The sequence below is a fragment of the Danio rerio genome, chromosome 7 (genome assembly GCF_052040795.2).
Source record: "Danio rerio strain M-AB ecotype USA chromosome 7, GRCz13ab, whole genome shotgun sequence".
NCBI lineage: Eukaryota > Metazoa > Chordata > Actinopteri > Cypriniformes > Danionidae > Danio > Danio rerio.
The window spans coordinates 22,813,347-22,836,664 of record NC_141027.1 but is presented as its reverse complement, the minus strand read 5'-3'; the positions used below and the strand labels follow the sequence as shown (position 1 = coordinate 22,836,664).

Genomic DNA, 23,318 nt, shown 5'->3' with positions numbered 1-23,318 from the left:
TATCTGATATTTTTTCTTCTGGAGTAAGTCTAATTTGTAATATTTTGACTAGAATAAAAGCAGTTTTACATTTTTTTAAACCATTCAAACGTCAATATTATCAGCCCCCTTACGCATTATTTTTATTGTTTACAGAATAATCCACTGTTACACAATGACTTGCTTAATTAACCTAATTAAGCCTTTAATTAACAGTATCTTGAAAACTATCTGTCATCATGGCAAAGATAAAATAAATCAGTTATTAGAAAAGAGTTATTTAAACTATTGTGTTAAAAATGTGTGAAAGCTTTTCTTTAAACATAAATTGGGGAAAATAAATATAGAGGGGGGCTAATAATTCTGACTTAATCTGTGAAATGTGTCTTTTTGTGCAAGATCTTTTAACAAGCAAGTCCTAGATGAAATCATTGCTTTTTTAATACAAGTTTTAGTTTTACTAGTTTCGATGCGTTTTTATTCCCCATTCATCAATCAATCGCGTAACTGAAATCAGACGGAAATGAAAACAGAATGCAAAACACACACAGGTGTCATTCCAGAAATAATTTATTTCACTTCCTTTTTAATCTTTTTTGTTTTTTCATGATGTGGAAAGTACAACCAAAAAAGAAAAGAAAAAAAAAACAATCTTTGAGAGCAGGAACCAAGATGACAAGTAACAGCAAGGGAACAATCCTCCCCTTTTCATCGGGACAACCAGAAATACAACCAACGCTTGAACCTCCTGAGCAGAGACCCAAGCTCCATTCCTGCACACTGGAGTGTATTACAATGCTCTCGGATGTATGCATGTATGTGTGTGAACGAATGCCTGACTCTTCATCAGAAAAGGGTTTCACTGTTTACCGAAGACCAACCATCCACACCAGAGGGGGCGCCGGTGAGGCCTCAACCCCATCCAGCCCTTCAGACAGCGGTGGCTGGAAGCTACCGAGAGTGTGTGTGCACACGCATGCCAGCTTTTACACTCACAATAATCCTGCCTCCCTTCTCCCCAAAACCGTATGGTGGGCTGTTGAAATACTGAATATGATCAACACTGTCTGTTAGATTGTTTCCGTCTCGGTCTTGTTCTATTGGGAAAGACTTGTGCCACCTCAATCAGAGAGATCGAATCACATTTAGGATTCTACTGTCGTCTCCTGGATCATATGACGTCCTTCCCAATTTATACACTTTTACTTCATGTCTCACAACAACACATGAACAAACAGACACACACTCGTACACACACACACACACACATTAAACGGCTTTCAAATAACGACCTTGGACAAATGTCATAATTTCATGTTTGGCATTAATTATCGCTCTTCTCCCCCAAAATCCGCACTCCTCTTAATCCGCACAATCCTCTCCATCCTTTAGACAAAATAAAAACACCAAAAACAAAACGGAACCATCTACTTCATCCAGTCGAGAACGCAAACGTTAAGGTAAAAAGAAAATACTCAAGTTTTTTTTTTTTCAAATTCAAGGCACAATGTCTCTCCGCTTCCCCTTTTTGCCCTTAAATTCAGAGTACCACAGACTCAGCTGTCAATCACTCGTGAGAGGCTCCGCCTTCAATCCTCTCCGCTAGCTCCGCCCTCATTTAGCTAACACTGTTTTCAGAGATGCTATATCTGTTGGGGAGTGTGTTCACAATCCCACGCCAGTGAGTACAAACAAACAAACGAAAACAAATAATGACGGCAACGACAACAGCAACAACGAAAACTAAAAAAATCTAAAACGAAACCCCAAAAATAGTCACGTCCTGTTTTCTGTGTTACGTCAGAAATTTGAGTCATATCCATCAGCTCATTTTTGGCAAGCTTGTCTTAAATAAGCACTAAGTACTGATAGATAGGATAAACATACACCGTTATGTGTGGTTTAAAGTAGATGCGCTCGTCGTATTTTTACTTTTTTTTTTTGTTTTCTCGTAGACTTCATGAATTCAAGGATTTTAGTCGATTTTCATTCGTCAGTTTAAAGGTTTACGTGAATGCAAGCAGGGACAGAGTTCGCCATGGTGTCTTGCTTTAGACGTGGGTCTTGAGGGGGCGAGATGACTTTTTAGGAGACGCCGTTCACCATGGCCAGAGCCTCACCGGGCGACGCCACGCCGTTACTGGGCGAGCGCTTTGAAGGAGTGCGCTCTTCCTTACTCACGCTGGTCCCGTTTTCCTGATGGAGAGAGAGATAAAACACTGTTGATGCTATGTTTTGAGTCTAATGCTAGTCAAGCTGTGCTTTAACCCAAAAGATTACTTTGAATATTTTATGATGGTGGCACAGACATTTTACTCGGCTTTCAAAAAAGCAATACTTGTAAAAGTAACAATCAGGCCAGAATGTAGCATATATAATGATATTCAGACAGACAGACACTCCCATCAACGAAGTATGAATAATCTTGTAAAGCATTAATCACAGTTTAACATTTACTATTGCGTTAAGATCCAAAATTGTGCTTGTTAACATTAGATAATGGACTGTGGGCTAACGCCTGTTTCACACCGCAAGCGTCAGCGGCGCGTGAGCAGAGCGTGCGCAGCGTGTATGTCAAGCAGTAGCAGCACGCAGGCGTTTGCCTTTCACACCAGCTGCGTCTGCAGCGCGCAGCTCTTCGGCAGCTGCTGCAGAGTTCAACCTATCTCGGTCTATTCAATCTAGTTACCCATGTCTCTCTATATACAAATACACTTTTTAAACTTTTCATCTGCACCAAGGCCCCTCCTATGCTGTTTCTTTAACCTGCAAATGTTTATTTTACAAATTTTATAGATCAAATAGTACTGTATGCTTCTTAAGCTAACTTATATGAGAAGTGTCTACAGTCAGAAGACAATTGCCTGTGATATCATGTCATTTGTTTTTTGATTATCAGGTTGCTGTAGACCTAGTTATAATCATATTTATACAATATAATTATAATGATATTTATACATGATCAAACTAGTGTTACTTTCTCTGCTTCAGTGATGTCCAGCGGCAGAATAACAGCTCGTTAATTCATGCTCGTGCAGAGGATGAGACGGACAAAAGTAACCAATGCATGCCATTCTTTTACTTATTTTCGTGTTGTCAGATTCACAGTGCAAACAGCTCCCGGTAGGAATAATCCGAGTGAACATAAAACAAAGCCGATTAAAACTTTCTTGCTCTGCTCAGCTGCACAGAACACAGCGAGCTCACATAATCCAGCATGCGTGTCGAACTACACTACCCACAATACACTTCGCCATGGACTACAAATCCCGTAAATATTCTATTTCCCCTCTCCTACAACACTAGTGTGCAACTTAAGCAAAACTGATACTAAAATTGTTTTATATTTGGTTTTGTAGTTTGGGCCTAAATAAATGTTTGTTGCCGTTTTTAATCGTTTTAAGTTAATTTGAATGACTATATATAAACCATTTGACATTATTAACACATTTATTGGGTAAAATTGCTACTTTTTACTGTCATTCAATGTGTTTTGGTCATTATCAATGCACTGTCACTTTAATTGAGCGTGAGCAGCGCGTCAAAAATAGACCCAGTGCCGAAACTATCGCTGCACTGCTGCTTCGGCGACGCTCACGCCTCGCTCTGACGCGCTGCTGCTGCGTGCGGTATGAAAGCTCTAATCTGTTAACATGGACGCCGAAAACACACGTGCTGCTCACGCTCTGCTCACGCTTGCGGTGTGAAACAGGCCTAAGACTAAAACTAACGTTAGTTAACTTCAATAACATTAACCAATGTTAGCTAAAATTTAATAAATGTATTACTTAAAGTTTTTTTCATGTTAGTAAATACATTAATTTATGAACTGTCATAGTAAATTTTTACCAAAAAAACAAAACAAAACAAAAACGTACATGCACAGTAAAGACGTTCACAATCATGCATAATTATGTGTCTTGTGTTGTAGTATGTGCAGACCTTAGGATGGGACACGTGTGGGTTGGCCTCCTTCCCCGGGAGATTCTGTCTGCTCTGGGACTCGGCACGAGAGATGAAGTCAGCAACAGTAACTATACCAACAACACCGGCAACAGTAGTCAGAAGAGGGAAAGCAGCAGGGGAGATCAAACAGGTGGACTCAAATCTTGTAGCATTGAAACAGCTCTTACAGCTGTATTCACATCTTTTAGAAGCCATGACTTCATATTAACCACCCAAATTATTTACAATAATGTACAACAACAGCCCAATTATATGGTCAAAATAAATTAGCTTTAAATATGATCAGAAGCAGAATCTCACCCTATCCAACCATCTGCCGACACATTTTACACATCTATACACATTTTTGGATGGGTTTTTAAATATTTAGTTATTTATTATTATATACACAAGCGTACTTCTCTTTAAGCAGCTCTGCACAATCAGGTTATATGAAGTTATAATAAATTATTAGCACTAAAACACATGGCTTTGAATTGGCATTATTTCTACACAACTGGCAACACAGAATATGATTTATGTGTATTGTGCAACTTAATATTTCCTCTCCATGCTGGTGCTCCTCCTACATTTGACCGTTCCTCCTCTCTCATTAATGTACATTATTAATCACCTGGCTGTCGGTCACGGCTGGTGGAGCCTCCTTCAGGACGGTTGGCACGATTACGGCGGCGGCGGCTTCGATTGCGGCGCTGAGGCCTGCCCTCCTCTTCTAAGAGGCAGAAACAAAGGAGGAGGAGAGCGTGAGATGCAATGGGACCAATTTGATTCCCATTGTTTCTCATCTGGGGCAGTTCTGTGAAATTCCCATTAGACAGATTTCCTTTGATGACTCATGGCCCAAAGGCTTCCTAATATGGACATGCTTCTCTCGTGTGTACAGTAGGGGTGTGTAACATTCATGCTGCACTTTTTTTGTATGGGTCAACTGGTTTTAAATGCATGTGAACTGAACAAATACAGTGTAAATTTAACCGGTGCATCTCCAGGGCTTCTTCTAACCCTTAATATTAATCTAAACCAGGGGTGTCCAAACTCGGTCCCGGAAGGACGGTGACCAGGAGAGTTTAGCTCCAACCCAAATCAAACCCACCTAAACTAGCTAATCAAGCTCTGACTAGATATACTAGAAACTTCCTGGCAGATGTGTTGAGGCAAGTTGGAGCTAAACTCAGCAGGACACCGGCCCTCCAGGACCAAGTTTGGACAGCCCTCATCTAAACCCTTGTATTCTGTTGGGGATGTTTTCATATGCTCTGGGGTGATAATTTGGGTCTTAATTTGTTCACAATTTCTTTCTTTTTCATCAAATGGAACAGTTTTTGGTGATGAATCTTATTTTGACACATATTTTGGGAAATAGCTCGAAAGTTTTTCAAAAATACAACAAACACACAGATCTGCTTCTATTCCTTTATGTTCATGGCTCTTTTTGCCCCAGTGACTTCTATTATAATATTTTTGATTGCAAAGCCATGACAGCATATAATCACACAATCTTCATTGTTGGTGGTTTTCCCTGTTGGTATAATTTGTCATTTTTACTGTTGATTGTCAGTAGCAGTGTAAAAAAAAAAGCTTAGTTTTTGCCTTCTATATGGAGTATAAGGCGTGTGTGTTTGTGTGAGAAAAAGAAACCTTTGCGCACCTACCTTGACATGTATGAGAAAATCTAAATAAGCAGCTCACAGTAGACATAGTAAGTGTATTCATGAACGCGCACACACACACACACACACACACACACACACACACACACACACACACACACACACACACACACACACACACACACACACACTATAATACACTGTTTTACTCCATATGAATTCATATAAAAAGCTTAATCTAGAGTGTTAATACTGCTAACTGATGATCAACAGTAAAAATGACATATTTTTTCTTCCATTTTACACAGAAAACCACCAAAAATCAAGAATGCATGATATGCTGGTTTTGCAATACAACAAGTCATAATAATGGAAGTTGATGGGGCAAAAACAAGGGTAGCAAACTTGAAAAGTAAGCAAGAGTTAAGGTTATCACACACTGAACTCAAAATTTCACTTGTTAAAAAATAAACTCGACCTCATGTTGTGTCAACAATGCCTCTGAAACTTTCGCCCGTCCTACAACGATTCAAACCGGGTTAGATTTTTTTCAGTTTTTCGCAATCGAAAAAACGCTCTGAGATCTGTTTTGACAGTTCAGAGCCACCAGCACTGTGTTAATCATAAAGTTAAGACAGAATGTAATGTAATGTAATGTAATGTGTATTTATATAGCGCATTTATTGTGTATGGCCATACACCCAAAGCGCTTCACAATCATGAGGGGGGGTCTCTCCACACCACCACCAGTGTGCAGCATCCACTTGGATGATGCGACGGCTGCCACAGGACAACGGCGCCAGTGCGCTCACCACACACCAGCTATTGGTGGAGTAGAGGGACAGTGATAGAGCCAATTCGGTAGAGAGGGGATGATTGGGAGGCCATGATGTTAAGGGCCGATAGAGGGACTTTGGCCAGGACACCGGGGTTACACCCCTGCTCTTTCACGAGAAGTGCCTTGGGATTTTTAATGACCACAGAGAGTCAGGACCTCGGTTTAACGTCTCATCCGAAAGACGGCGCCCACTGACAGTGTAGTGTCCCCTTCACTTTTACTGGGGCATTAGGACTCACACAGACCACAGGTTGAGCGCCCCCTGCTGGCCTCACTAACACCACTTCCAACAGCAACCTAGTGTTCCCTAGTGGTCTCCCATCCAGGTACTGACCAGGCTCAGCCCTGCTTAGCTTCAGTGAGTAACCGGTCTTGGGCTGCAGGGTGACATGGCTGTGGCAGACAGTTGAGAATCTGTGAATGGCACACCTCTGCCTTGCTGCTGTTTGTTGTGCATGTGTCCATACAGTTGACGTAGACTACTGCGCACGTTATAATAGAAAGCATGGTCTGCTATTGGTCTGTTGCTTCGACACGTCAACGTGGCCGTCATCTATTATACGGTCTATAGGTACTTCCAGTCTCTGTTCAGAATTTGTTTACGTACGTGAATGTGTGAAGAAATACAAGCAATGCATCAAAACTCCACTGATTTCCTAAAATAAACTTTGCATTTCGAGATAATCATAGCGCAGCTCTTTGATAATGAGCTAAACTCTCCTAGTATTGGATGAACAATTTGCAGCCTATTCCTCTTTCTTTTTCAAATTTTTCAAAGAGAGAAAAAAAAAGTATCACTGTTTGAATTGACTCTGAAATGTTTTGCATTTTTTTATAATGGATTAATTATTACGCATCGGATTAAGTGTGCAAGGTTTGTTTAAGTGACGAATTTTTCTGCATGAGACGATGAAAAAAACGTATATACATTTTTTTTTATATTATATGTTTTATTCATTAAAAAATGTAATAAAATTACAGAACTTTAATATTAATGATATGCAAACATTATTTGTTTTTATTTCTGCTGCCTCCAATAACAAACTTTTTTTTTTTTTTTACTATTTTTGATAGTGATATGTGCATTTAACAATGTGAAATGTTTTTATTGCTGTTCTTTTTAGCGAGTTTGCATATTAACAAGGGCACTAGTAGGGCATTAGTAGGAACATTCACATGCGATAAAAAAATTATTAAATCAGAAGCTTGTGTACATTGCTGGCATTTCGGATCCTTGCTAACCAAGTTTCTGCAAAATCAGGATGTTGAAGAAGCAGTTTCAACAGATATTTAACAGATAGTCTACTAATGCTCAACTGAGTAGTAATTGGCAACAAAACGTGCAATAAGGACCATCAAATAAACGTGTTCCCGCTTTTTTTCATGATATAAAAGTGATTTGTTTTGTAAGTACTGGAGCCAGTAAGCTTTGGTTTACGTTATCTCAGATTAAATTTATTTGGATGTGATTAAAATGGCAAAGGAATTAGATCATAGGCTCATGCAAATTTGCCAAGCTTGAGGCCTGAACAAAGTATGTAAAAGAAAGTTAATCTCTGTGCATCACTCAGCAAACTACCCGAGGCCACCTGAAAGCGTGGTCTGGTGCACGGTGTAAACGGGCATTTATAAATAAATATGATAGAATGGAAAAATAAGAAAAAAGCACCAACCAACATTTCCAGGTTCTCAGAGACAAAAATTTTTTTTATAAAACCCCAAATTGCATACTTATGCACAATTCTATGCCATTTTGTAGTACAAATAGTATATAGCAGTGCGTTTACACTGAAATATTATTTTTATGCTAAAAGATTATGTTGGATCACTATTTATAGGTTGCTTTCACATGACGTCACTGATGATGCACAAAATTCAGATGGAGGTGATTCTTCTACATAGGAATCGCTATCAGAATATCAAAATGTTACAGTTATATGCTGCTTATAATTGTGTAAATTAACTAAAATAAGAAATGGCAAACAGCTTTTATAGACTACTAAACGTTTTTGTTCATAAATGAGGGAAAGTTCAAGAAACTGGCTGAAAAATGGAAGAACATCCATGTGTGCAAGCTTTTTTTGAACATAATTCATTTGACATCACCAATAAAGATTATATACAGGCCTAGCTATGAGTATAAATATGTTCATGTGTTATATAAAATCAGATACAAAAGCCACCACACTTATACAAAATCCAGAAGAATATGAATAATGTACCCTGCGCCATGTAATCGCTGTAATGAAATCTCCGTCTTGTTTTACAAAAACCCATGTCTTTACTGAGTTTTCATTTCGACAGAATAAACAACTGTAACGTGAACAGAGAGATGCCTAGCACCAGTGAATGTTTGTTGGTAAGTTCATTAAATTCATTCTCCCTTATAAAAACTAAATAAATATTGGTATCGCCCATCCCTAGTGTTTGATCATGAATGTAAAATTCTTATAGGTGAGTGTTGTGCTGCCTCCTGATGGTGACTTTGGTTATAGTCATCGTCCTACTTGGTAGTTTGGTCATTTATGTTACTAAATAAGCAATCATTAAACATTGTCTGGAAAATGGTATTAAACATGTTTCATTTGGGCTGACACTAACAAACACACAATGTGTACACGGGAATAATTGTTTTACATTCAATTAATCATTATTTTTATATCTTTTACAATATAGATTGTGTCAAAGCAGCTTAACTAAACTGTGTCAGTCCAGTTTTCAGAGTAGATTTGGTGTATGCCAATTTGGTAACGGCAGCATTAAAGACTGTGTAGAAGTTGAAAAACTTGTGCAAGCAGATGTTGCAACAAAACACACTTCATTCCACTTCAATGTGGAAAAAAATGTTGTAACCAATGTCCTGTTGCACTTTTGTATGCATACAAGTGGGCTGTGTGTTGCTGCATCAGTATTACACACGCAGATACTACCATATAAACTGTGATTATATACTACTTATACCCGTCAACCAGCTCATTAAGTGGATGTATGAGTGACATAATGTGGGTCTGTAAACATCAATAAGATGTATTAATCTAAAGTAATCTACAGGAAGGTCAAGATTCTGAAGTTAGTCGAATTCAACCAACTCATCAAAAAAAAAAAAAAAAAACACAATGTGGATTATGTTCTAGAACTGCTACAATACCTTTACTGAATGAGCACTGCTTCATCTGAGAGATCACACTGTTATGTCTTTATTTTCTTCTTTATTCTTTTATAACCTGTTTAACACATTTTAATAATAATCATTTGTTTTTATTTTCTTATACTTGTCTCTTTTATCCCCATTTATTGAATTGCCACTGTGTATGAAATGTGCTATATAAATAAACTTGCCTTGCCTTACAACTACAAGGTTAGTTGAGCTCATTATAGCTTCATGTGGTTTCACCAATTTGGTTTTTCCTGTTTTGAACTGTTCTGAAGAAGACACCACAGATGAGCAGCAACCCAACAACATGGTGAATGACCACAAGAGATCAACTGTTCTCAGATGCACAGAGACAGATTCCAACTGCAGACCCATTTGTTTTGCAAATCCTCAAAAGTGAAAGTGATAAAAAAATATTGCTTTAATGGCGCTACTGTTTTAATACTGCTATGCAAACACAGACTCCAAATACTCAGTATAAAGATATTTCACACAAATATTTCAATCAACTCATCCTCTGGTAATTCCAAACCTTTCTGACTTTCTTCAGCGGAAAATAAAAGTTATTTTCAAGAAAGCAGGAAAAACAAATACTGTGGAAATCAATGTTTACAGCTTTCCAGCTTTCTTCAAAATATCTACATAAAACAAGTCTGCATAAATGATAATTTCACATTTTTGGGTTAAAAATTCCTTTAAATCAGTGGTCTCAAACTCAATTCCTGGAGGTCCACAGCTCTGCAGATTTTGGGCCCTATCATACACCCGGCGCAGTAGTCTTTTGGTAGTTTCAGCTTGGTGCAAGAGTCGTTTTGAGGCGTTGCGCTACGCTGTTTAAATAGCAAATGCATTAGCGCTCATTTGTGCGCCCATTGGCGTTCTGCTCTAAAAAGGGAGGCGTTCTAAGGCGGACCGCTGGTGCGTTGCTATTTCGAGAAACTAGAATAGATTTTTCATTAGACCAAAACTAACCCGGTCTAAACTCCGGCGAAGAGTTGCGCCTCGCTTACGCACGGCTTCATACGCACAAGAGAGCAACAGGCAAATATTTTTACATATGAAAAAATGTAAATATTAAGAATATATATATATAGGATATAATAAGAATAGATATAGGATATAAATATAAAGTATTAAAATATTACAAAACATATTTTCTAGCCTACATAAATATGAAAAATCAATGCTTTTATGTCTTCTTCATCTCGGGAGGCTTTTTCAGTTCATTCATAACAATTTGCTTTTGTATAATGTTATTATTATTAGCCATATTATTTATTAAATCCATATTTATATTTGTTTTATTAAAAACAAGCTTAGATTTGCCCACCTGTCAGGTTTTAGACCATATGGGGCATGGCAGGTGTATTTGGAAATAACTTAGTATTTTGACCACACTTGGTCATTATTGTTCATTTATTCGTTTGCTAGAAATTACAACTGAATTGAGAAATAGTTTTGAAACAAATATTTGCGCTTAACAAACTAAATTAATTATTTATAGACTAATTGATGTCTGTGCGTAAAGGTTTCCCTATCCAAGAGCGAATGTGAAAGTAGATCATTTATCTTTCATTCTCACGCAGTAGATGCTCTGTTTAACAGTTTTCTGTTAAAAAACTGTCAACTGTTAGCTTGTGAAATGCTCATTTTTTCCACTTAGACTTACTTTGTGTCCTGTAAATAGTGAATGCGCTCTTGGCGCGACGCAGCTGGGTCTTAAAGGGAATGGGAGATGAGACTATAATTGGTTTATTCTCAAAACACACCTATAACTCATTAAGAAAATAAACTCAACCCTTTTAGCCTATGCGCCTTGGCGCAAAGCGCATTTTCACATCCGTAAATTAGCAAAAATGCGTTCTGACACGCCCTGAAAGTGTTTGCGCCCTGCGTTTTGCGCTCTGCGCATGGACCGTTAAAATAGAGCCCTTTATCTCCAACCACCTCCAACTCACGGGAGTCTCTAGAGGTCTTGAACACCTTTGGATCAGCTTTGTTTTATTAGGGTTGGAGCAAAGCTGTGCAGAGCTGCGGCCCTTAACGAATCGAGTTTGAGAGCCATGCTTTAAATCAACCCGTGTGTGTACAAAAAAAGAAAGAACAACGAATTAAAAACATGTCATACCCAGTCCATTTTCGCTTGTGGCACCCTGACCGTCTGATTCATTAGCGGCTGCATCCATAAGGCTTGGTTCCAGGTCATTACGGCGGCGACGTGAGCGTCTTCTGCGGTCAATACCACCCATGCTCTCGCTAGCATCTGTATCACCGCCTTGTTCACCTTCACCCTCCAGCAGAGAGTATGGGTTACTGTCCGGATCTCGGAGGACTGGAACACACACAAACACAGAAGTCAAGCACAAAGCAAATAATAATGTAGAGAATTTTGCATGGATAGCCTCCCAAGCATTTAAAAAGGAGCTTTGTGTAAATTATCATTAATTTCCTTTTGTTTTTTAACACTACAATTTTGAAAAGCTTGTAAAGAAACGCATAATAAAAAGAATTAATTTAAATGAGAGTCATATAAATGTATAGTCTATTCATATTCCCAATTTCTATGCTAAATATGACTTTTGCTCATTAATAATATCCTAATACACTGATTATCAACATTTAAGGTAGTTATAGCAGTGCCATTCAAATATCGAAAAGATTACGGTGTGAAGAATATAGAACATATGCATTAAAATGTTATAAGTACAAGTACTAATAAACCAATAATATTCAAACAAATAGCTAAAATTGAGAACGGGTGCCCATAAAAAACACATCCAGATCACTTACTGGCCACCAGTGTAGCTAATGATGAAGATTTCTGACTTCTATGAATAACCCTTCAATAAAATACCTTTTTTAAGGTCTAAAAGCCTTAGTTTTCTCAAACTTTGACAACTTAATTTGTCATTGTCTTGCATGATTTTTTTTCTTGCATACAATAGACCCTTTTCACATTATGTCCGGTTTCACTCCACGCAGTGTATGGTTACTTCCGCCTACACAGAACTCCCCATAGAGAACTCACCCAGTCAGCTGTATATTTACTACAGAAACAATTAGACTGTGACCAGGCAGTTTTCTGTTGTCTGCATTCAAGGTGAGACATCTTAAAAAATAATTTTAAACATCAGGCGGATTTTCTCTTGGACCAAGATAATGGGACTTTAAACAGAGTGTATTGCTTTGTGTGGCTGTATTTACTCTAGATGAAGTTGGTATGTACTTGTCAGCTGTTGTCAAATAAAGATTTCAGACGTTTACATGGGTGCTGAACATTTTTTTTGTCAAAATATTTTTTAGTATGTTTTTGTGCCCTGTAGAGTAAGTAATAAATACAACTGTGTGCGTTATACTGCAGATGTTTACAGTGGACAGCTGATTCACAAACACATTTATATAATTCACATTCTACAGCTCAGATCTCTGAAAATTTGCTTCTATAAAAGGCATTTCATTTATAAACATAAAACATTTAATTCTAAGATTCAAATAAAATGAAATAGAACAACAATGTTGTATGTGACTCAAATAATCAAATGAAATCATTACAAAAATTTACAGTGGCAAAATAACACCAATAATAATAATATTTTTATTTGTAAATTTTCCAGAAGTCTGCCAATCATTCGAAAGTACACTGGAACAAAAAATACACCTTGCTGCTGATAGGGGGAAGTGAAGTGGCGTCATTGTGAAAATGATCTATTACAGCTACTTATAATAACTATATTCACTACCAACAGTGGCTCAGACTTCCATATATAAAAATTCCAATGGGCTGTACCTGAGCTGATAGTGTTAATGTTTCTGGGTCCTGGTCCTCCACGGCCCCTGCCAGCGCTGGAGCCACGGCCTCGACCTCCACGCTTCGAACCCCGATCATCTGCTCCAACCCCTTTAGGCCTGGACTCCCGATCCCCCAAATCCTCTGTCTCTGATGCATTGGACATCTCAGAGTTAGTTCCTGCGAGAAGAATGAAGAATGTTAGGCAGCAGGAACACAATTTATACAGAACAATTTAGGCACCTTAGTAGCACTGGTGATATTTGAGAGAAAAAAACAGCCTGTGTGAGATATTTATCTCAATGCTCGTATGATACTGCCTTATGATATGACACAGACACTAATTTATACAGGGCATTTTTGCTCCAGTAACTTGCATTTAGAGGCATATAACAGCATTATGTACACTACATTCTAAGATTAACGTCATGCACCATCAGTCAACTGTATGAAATTTTATTTATTATTATCTTAATTGAGAATTTCCCTGTAAAACGTACTACACATTACATCTACAAAACAAAGCTTAAAAGAAACATTTCAGTTTTTTGTAAATAGGCTCATTTTACAAGTCCCCTAGATAAAAGGGTATATGCAGAAATATGCAGAAGAACTATCTTCGGTCAAGCACTTCCAGTGAACTGTGTGCATTTGCAAAATCGCCTGAGGTCTGTTTCTTACAAAATTAACGATCACTGCCCGATTGATATACAATATAAAGTGGGTTTTAGAATGTACAGGAAGCACTGCATTAAATTAGAATTTCCCACGCCATGTCTTTAAAATATGAACATTTATTTTACTCGTTTCTGCGCTCGCCTGCTGATCCTGACGGGCAGGTGGTTGTAAACGGCTTTTCATCTCGTGTTACGCTTCAACAACTAAATGAATGCTCAAGTTTATTTAACTGATTATATTTTAATTACATTACAACATCAATGCTGTAAAAAGAACCGTATAAAACTGAAAAAAAAGTCACATTGACCAGAAGTTTATCGAAATAGTAAGAAACACTAGCTGTGCATATAACGTATAGTCCTGAAAAAAAAAATGCAGATAGTTAAACAAGGTAACGCAGTTGCAAAATATCATTGCACTTTAAATAATAAAACTCTTTTCAAATTGTTTTTAGATTAATGCTAATGGTCTAATCTGATTCAATGGTTTATGCTAAGCTAAGCTAAAAGTGCCCATGCAAGATCTGCAGATTGGCTAGATGGATTGCTAAATTTCTGTGGTTTAACTGGCAGACTTAAAATGTGCCTATTTTAGTGTTCCTTTGAGGTAAAACTAAAGAAAAATGTTTATATTTCTTCTATTGTGTATAACTGTGGAATGTGTTTGAAAAGAAAAAATAAGAACAGGTGCTTAAAATGTTTTTATAAAATAAGTCAAAGAGGCAAAACAACAAGGAACAAAAAAAATCAATGAAATTTGACTAAAATTTGTAGCTTATAACTAGGCCTACACGACGTATGCATGGCAGAAATCCACAGATATTCATCCCATACCAATATTTATTTACTTGTGTAAATGCGTGTAAATTTATAATTATTCAATTTTTAAATAAATTTCAGTAATATTGACTAATAATGTTCATTTGATTTTTTTACAATACAGTTTGTAAAGTAATATGTTGTATTGTAGTAGAAATATATATGAGAGATATTAACTTTTTAGTTATGATACTCCTAAAATCATTCCACAAAAAATAAATAAAGAAAAATCAACAGATTTTTTTTATTTATTTTTTTACAAAATTCTGCACAGAAATAGCAAATAAATGTCCACAGATTCTGGCTGGCCCTACTAAAAGCTCTGTTGTGTTAAATGTAAACTTTAAACCAATCACTTCATATCATTTAAACAAATATTAAACATGACCAATTTTGAACAGAACTGGTGTCTAAAATCTGACAAATGTCCAGGTGCATAGTGAAATGGGCAGATTTTACTTTAAAATAGTACTATGATGGCTTTTTGCGCCATCTAGTGGTTTACATAAAAATAAAAATGAATGTATGTTTTACCCAGGTGTGCCTGAAAGGGTTAGTTCACCCAAAAATCAAAATACTTTCTTTTATCCATTTACCACAAAACAAGATGTTTTGAAGAATGTTGTAAACCAGTAGCCATTGACTTTAACAGTGGGACATTCTTCCAGAAACTTATACTTTTCCTTACCTAATAAACTTAACTTAATAAACTTAACTTCCTTTTCTAATAAACTTAAGCTTGCTCTCAAAAAATTATACAAAAACAAGCATAAAATCAAACAATTCAATAACAGAAGTTATCCTTGATGACTGTCAGCTTCTCCTCCGTCAAATGATGTCACTTCCGAGTCATATCCTTAAAGGTGTACTGCACGCATTGTATGTTAAATTTAATGCAAATGTGACAGGACTGACAGAAACATGGGGACAATTGTAAATTTATTTGTATTATATATTTGTAGCATTTATTTGTAGAATGTATTTATAATTTCATGTTTTTAAATCAATTGATGTGATTGATAACAACTTAAACTTTCTATTTCTGAAGTTAAGCATAACAAAAGTATTAAATTAAGTATTAAGTTCAATTGGGCTGAGGACAAGGACAGTGAGTTTGTGCAGTGTAAAGTGTTTTAATAAAGAAAACAAATCTGAGAACCAAATGAATGACATATTCCTTTACAGAAAAACTCACAGAAATTAACCAACAGTTCATTTTAGACATTTTTGGAGAAAATACTGTTTATACTCTGTATTTATGTTTTTATTTCAGGGACAGATATTGTATGTTTCTGGTAGAATGGCCCTAATATTCATTTTCTACGATGGATGTCAACTACTTTCAGCATTCTTAAAAATATCTTCTCTGATCAACAGAAAAAGGAACTCAATGATTTTGAACGACTTAAGACTAAATTATTATCCTTACGATCCCTTTAAGTCTGTTGTGCATCTTTCTATTAAACACACACAGACAGATATGCATTGTGTAAGTTCCAGTCTCACCATAGCCGGAGTATGTATTGTTCGGTTTGCGTCCGCGTCCTCTTCCTCCATATGTGCGTGTGGTCTGCAGGGAGTTGGTGCTCTCGTCTGTGAGGTAACCTCGCTCCCGCTCACCCGCAACACCTGAACCAGAGCGACTTGGGGGAGCTCGATATCCCACGCCGATCTGACGAAGCTGCTCATCGATCTGCAGACGCTCCAGACGCAGCTGCTCCACCTCCTGTCCAGCACACAGAAACAAACTACTGTCAGAAAAATGGTCTGAAATCATATAAAAACACTAGTATAAAAGCAAAGTGCATTTAGTTTATATAAAAGTAAAAAAAATTATCTATTCAAAAATATAAAAGTAAGAAAGTTATATAACACAATATAATAACTGGATTACATTGTTTAAAAGGAATTTCTACTCGTATTGACAATGACAATACAGAAGATAGTAAGATACTATAATAAAATGTATTTAGTAAACCAAGGGGCTCCTAAATGTTTTAACCCACGACCCCTAAAATGACAATGCCACCCAATCATTCATTGGAGTTGGTTATAAATATACAATTGTTGTGCACACATCAATAAGCCTATTTAAACACAAGCATATAGACAATACAAAAAAGTGCAACAGTCTAATAACCATATCATTTTTATAGTCATTTATTAATGCCATAAATTTTATATTAATCCCAACTAAAGCGACAGATGGACACGATGTTTTAGGCACAAGTCTATTCTTTAAATTTGAAGACCGCAACTCGGTGATCATCCTCAATGTTTAGTTGTGATCTGTATTTATTTTTCATGCATTTGGTTACCATAAAGGTGTAAGAAAATTTTACCTGGTGCAGCTGACACTACTGCTGTGCTGTAAATTTAACATAAACACACAATTTAAAGGATGATGCTTTTCATTTGTATGTTGATTTTTATGTAACCTTTAAATATTGTTTTTAATCTTTAATCTGAGCAAATCAAGGCAAAGGCAGGTGCAGCTTGACTAGTCTATTCGGCATTAAACTCCATTGAGTTATTAATGTAATTCTATTGTTTTCATTATACTGTAAAAGATCAATTATAATGTGTAAATACTAATATATATATATATATATATATATATATATATATATATATATATATATATATATATATATATATATATATATATATATATATATATATATATATATAAATAAATAAATAAATGCATTACTTAATCTGATTAAAATCGTGTTTTCTATAAATTTAACATTATCTATGGCAACTTTGTTATACAGCTTGACATATTTATTTTCAGCCAACTGCCCTCAATCAAGTTTGGTATTTGGCCCTTCATAACAGAGTTTGGGGATCCTTGATATACAATGATCTCGGGCCTAATTAAATATGTAATAATATAATATACATTGAAGACAACATGACTAAATATTGTATTATAATGCAATAAAATACAGTATAATTTAATCTTTATATATAATTTTAATATAATCATTATTAAAATTATATAAAATATATTAAGATTTACCAACGTTATATTCCCAGGTCCTCATGTTCTAATAGCAAATGGTGGAAAAATTGCTGCATAACATTACTACAATAGTGTTTGTTTTACTAATGCACAAAACTGCCACAGTAGACCACCTAATTTTTATTTCTTCCTATAAAGGCTGATGAAATAATTGGTTGTTGCGAGAGTGGTGGCCCAAACTTGACATCTACTGAGCAAGATTTTTCTGCACTGACAGCATTTATTGGAGTGGGTTTTCACTGGATGCACCATATCTGTAAACGTGTGTGACGGTGTCAAATCAGAATGTGACAGGTGTCAGTGTGAAACAGCAGCTGAACGCTGATGGTGAGGGGCAATGTGGCAGAGCTGGGGCCATTGGAGAGAGCTAAATTGAGATGGCATGTAATCCACACTCCCCTCCCTCCCCCATCGCATCTAGCCCCAATGGGGGTATTTTAAGTATCAGTCAGCCATTAAAGATGACCAACAGCTTTCCATGAAGTAGGAGATCAGCTGACCATTATACGCAAAAAAATTAAAATAAATAAAAAAATTATATCTATATATCTATACACACACACACACACACACACACACACACACACACGCACACACACGCACGCATACACACATACTCTGGATATGTAAAATAAAGTGTGTGCGCCTGACTAAACCAATCATTAGCACAATACACACGTGATCCTATTAACTACTTATTATGTGAATATTTTTTTTATATTCAAGTAATCCATAAATACATTGGGTTATTATTTTTCCACAAGGTGGCAGCAGCAAACCAAACCAAAACACAAATTGGGAGAAACTAACAGCAAAAGTTTTAGGTGACGGCAAAAATACACATTACAGAACATGACTACTGTAGAAGGCAAAAGTAAGGGATAGACTGGATAGTCATCATAAAAATGATAGTTCTGTCATCATTTACTCACCCTTGTTCAAAATCTATTTAAGTTTCTTTTGTTGAACTTAAAAGAAGATATTTAGACAAATGCTGGTTGACTTCTAAAGCAATTTATTTCCTAATATGGAAGTCGATGGGTTTCAGCAACCAGCCTTCTTCAAAACATCATCTTGTGTTCAACACAAGATCATAAATGTTTAAAACCACATGAGAAAGAAGAAATCAGAAATTTCATCTTGGGATGAACAATCCCTTTAAGGAATGCATGTGTGAGGAGATAAAAAGATACATATTTCTTTTCCCCATTACTTTCGTCAATTTGTGTAGTCTTGTTCCTCGCCACTGTCGCCACTGGCTTGCTTGGTTTGGGAATTGTGGAGCTACGCATCAATGGATTTGCTCTTCATTGTTTGCACTTTCAGCAGTGAAAATTAAAACACACTGAACTGAACTAAACTGAACTTCCACTCTGAAAACTGGACCGACACGGTTTCAATTTACTAGGACTTCTATGTTAAGCTGCTTTGAAACAATCTACATTGTAAAAGCGCCATAGAATTAAACATGAACTGAATTTAATAATTTAATCTACTGGTTATGGTTATGGGACAGTTTGTGAAAAAACAACAACAAACCATACAGATCTCCTCATGGTTCAGTACACGTGTACCATATGGTTCATCCTTTTTAAATAATAAAAAAATAATAATTTTACAGGGAAGCGAGTGTTTAAGGTATTTTAGTGTCTGACTGAAATATGCAATCCCACAGAATGGCTATCTGCCATCTACAGCACTCTCTGTCATGCCTGCGCCTCCGTTTTGGATGCTTGAAGCAGTTTGTTGATGTATAAGTATGGCCCACTGCCTTGTATTCTGTCTAGGCATGGGGCAATAAGGTTTTCCGTGGTTTGGAAAAGTCAAGGTTTTGAAACTGCAAACATTTTATTTTATACCGTTCCAAAGGTTTTTGCAAGTTTTTTTGTGTGTTTTTTTAAATGCGTTTTTTACGACTATTTCATTAGTTTTTTAGGGCAACAGTATTTACAGCAAAAGAACCCTAAACATCAAAAGCTTCTGGTCAGCCCACGATTCAGGAATTGTTTGAAAATCAAGTCATTTACACTAACATTCAAGCAAGCTGTAGACCTGAAAAGTGCAGTGGCTTTACTTTATATCCAAAAAAAAGAAAGCTATCCAAAGATGCCTTTTCAAGTCATGAAATCTGTAATTTTAAAACTAATGACACAGTCAGTGAATTTTTAAAAAATAGTTTTGCCTGACATGTTCAAAATCTAAAATATTTTTGAATGTTTCTTAAAATAAATATTGTGTTCAATGGGGGAAAAAGGTTGTTGTTTTAATACCCAGGCATTTTAAAATAACTTATTTTTAAGCAGTAATCACAATCTCGAGTCGTAAAATCGTAAAACCATGATATTTTTATCCAAGGTTATCATACCGTCAGAATACCGGCCCATGCCTTATTCTGTCCCATCACGTTTTAACTTTGTTCATTTCTTCAGCATGTATAACGTCGCTTTCACAATTAATGCTGCTAACTTGTTTCAAGTTTCATCAGTTTAAATTTTCAAAATTCAAGCAAGATAAGACGTAAACACAATACTTGTGCATGATTCTCTCTCAGCTCACATGTTTCGTTTTTTTACTCAACATGTTCTTGTGCTGCAACAAATTGGGCTGAATGCACACAAGATAAAGCCAGAACACCTATATTTAACAGTCAGCTAAGTCTGAGTCTAAAGTGAGAGCACACATTTATGGAAGGTTTTTGAATGACAGCAGCTAAAATTATCATTAACCAACAAAAATTGACTACATAAAAAAAAAACAGGACTGAAATTAGACTACATGGCCTTATGAAAAACCTTTAAAATACTGTAAATGACAGATAAGGTATTTTATGCTGATGTATAGTATTTCTGAATGGTATTTCAATTTAGAATTTATTTTTATTTATTTATTTATTTTAAAAACCGAATCAAACTGTAAAGTCGATATAAAGCAAACTGACAATTTCGTAAAACATCCCACCACTACTATCTACAAATTTACTTTAAATATGTGTTTCTCAACCACATTCCTAGAGGATGTTCCAGCTCTGCACATTTTCCATGTCTTAACCAAACACACCTGATGCAGATTATCAGCTCATTAGCAGAGACTATAAGACCTGTAATGGATGTGACAGACCATTATAGTGCTGGTGGTCCTCCAGGAATTTGGTTGGAAAACACTGCTTTAAATGATTGCAAAAATATGCTCAACCTTAAGGCTGATTTATACTTCTGCGTCAAACGCCGGCGTATGCTATGGCGCTGACGCATAGCCCTTCGCCGTGGCCATCGCCGTCACTGACGTGCACCTCACAAAAAAATGTAACTACATGTCGCAACAACGCTTAGCGCAAGCTCTGTGATTGGTCGGCTTGGTAGCGCTGACGAGTCTGGGCGGGACCGAGAGCCACGTGAATGGCGCGACGCCGCGCGAGCGATTGTTTACAAGTGTGGAGTCCAGTGAAGGAGCTCCGGATGGAAAGTTTTGTTTTGTGTTTACCTCATAGTTAAAGTTGTTGCACGTCAGCCGGTTCCTGCCTCAAAATGAGCGAGTTTGAGCCTCTTGTACATGAAATGTTCAGGAAAAGCAAAAAAGCAGCGAAGAAACTCGACACAGAGGAAGATTTACATCTCACTGCCAACTAGCGTTTCGGAAGTGTAATGCAGACCAACAGAGACAGCGCGCAGAAGTATAAATGCACAGCCACGCGCGTTGCATGCGCCGTAGGTTATGCCGGTCACTTGACGCAGAAGTATAAATCAGGCTTTAGGAGAGAAAAAGTGCACACATTGGACAAGAATTTTTCTAATTAGCATGGATCACAGATCAGAGTTTGTGCAGGCTATTAAATAGAGCACACTAAAGAATTCTGCATAAATGAAAACAAAATATAATTCAGGTTTTAGGGTGAAATGCAAGTGCAAAAAGAGTCAAACTAGTTCCCAGAGCAGCATAACAAACTAACCTGGAGGTAGGCTACATGGTATTCAAGCAAGGCCTGAGCATTGCTGATGTTCTCTTTAGTTCCAACAAAGATAAAGGGAACCGTTCCCTGAAAAAAAAATACAAAAAGGAAAAGAGGAATAACAGTAAGATTGTTAGTAAATTCACAAGCCATGTTTACTGTATAAACAGTGTGTTGCTAATAATGTGTTGTTTTCCTCGCTGAGGTTTTATTTAGCTATAACAGTGAGCGGTGTGTTGTATCAGGTGGGCGGCTCATTCACCTCTTGGCTGCTGACAATGTTGTCTCTGCCAGCCCCCTGCCTGCCTCCCTCCTCCCTGGGCAGCTTTTTATCATTGTCCCCTTCAATCCGAACCCGAACCACACCCGATTTGTCGACTATTTCCTGGATAATTTTGCCATTTTTGCCAATAACTTTGCCTGTTGTGAATAAAAAGAACAGAAAAGAAAGAGAACTGTTAGGTGAGATAATTCAGGCTTTGGCAGATCTTCAACATTTTTGCTTAGCTAATGTCTGTCCGCAACTGAACCACATCCAGAAGTCCAAACAAAATGTGTCAGATAAGCAGAAAGCCAACTCACCTACTAGATTCCTTGGCACTGGGAAAGAATCCTCTTTAAACTCCAGATACGTTCTGGCCTGTTTGACTGCCTCTGGGGTCTTAAGTGAGCAAACAAAATAAACAGTTTAAAAAGAATGAAACCACTGCTGCCACTCACGTTCTATGCATCAAAGTCAAACATCAAGAAATTATGTCAACACCTCTCCATAGATGCGAAAAGTGCAGCTCTCTTCTTCCAGCTCGATTGCGGTGACACCGGGAACCTTGCGGGCCTGCTGGATGTTGGCACCATGCGAGCCAATAGCCAGACCCATTAGATCCTCGCGCACCTTCACTTCCTCCTGATACGCAGACGCCAGCTGTTTACTTGTCTGCAAAAACACACAATGTTGAGCTGGCTGTCTGCTTAATTAAACCACAAGGGGGAATCCAACATGGATGTGCAGATAAGTAACCAAAAAAAACCTAAACAAGTAAAGAAAATGTGAAAATAAAATAAACAAACAAATAGTAAACCAAGAGAATGCACAATTGGTGTAACCAAGACTGGGTAGGAGTTCATATTCCACAAATGTTAAGCTGCAGGGTTAGCTCCAAAAAACCAGTGAGCTCTGCCTAAATGAGAGAAGCATAGATGGCATTTGCTTATTTGGGTGAGTTAATATGGAGTTATTAAAATATATATGTTTGAATAATCAATATAAAAACAAATGAGCATTTCTACTCGTATCTCAGCAGGTTCAGACCTGTCTTACATGTCATAAATAAAAGCTGTTCTATTTAATAGATCGGATTTATTCAGAACCAAGTAAATGATCGCTCATTTGGATCCTTCTAAAACATTTTCTTTCAGGAATCAGTAATGAAACACCAGTGTTGTTCAGAAATGTACAAATTTGGTGCCCTAGCTTTGTTTGGAATCATTTATATTTGGCAAAACAGAAAAGAATT

General features: G+C 36.9%; 1 protein-coding gene across 3 annotated transcripts in view; it reads right to left on the bottom strand.

Annotated features, from left to right (window-relative positions):
* Nucleotides 1-531: 531 nt before the first annotated feature.
* The window catches only part of fxr2 (FMR1 autosomal homolog 2), a 39,485-nt gene continuing 16,698 nt past the window's right edge, over nucleotides 532-23,318 (bottom strand). The window contains exons 8-17 of one of the 3 annotated variants that reach the window (XR_015494614.1): nucleotides 22,568-22,738; nucleotides 22,387-22,465; nucleotides 22,067-22,224; nucleotides 21,805-21,891; nucleotides 16,337-16,556; nucleotides 13,335-13,514; nucleotides 11,676-11,879; nucleotides 4,559-4,657; nucleotides 3,694-4,013; nucleotides 532-2,490 (exon numbers count right to left, since the gene is read on the bottom strand). Coding sequence is in view for 2 of the 3 variants with exons in the window: in NM_200211.2 (NP_956505.2) it covers nucleotides 2,065-2,175; nucleotides 3,922-4,013; nucleotides 4,559-4,657; nucleotides 11,676-11,879; nucleotides 13,335-13,514; nucleotides 16,337-16,556; nucleotides 21,805-21,891; nucleotides 22,067-22,224; nucleotides 22,387-22,465; nucleotides 22,568-22,738 (1,401 nt within the window). In the remaining variant the exon portion in view is untranslated. 3 annotated transcript variants of the gene reach the window in all.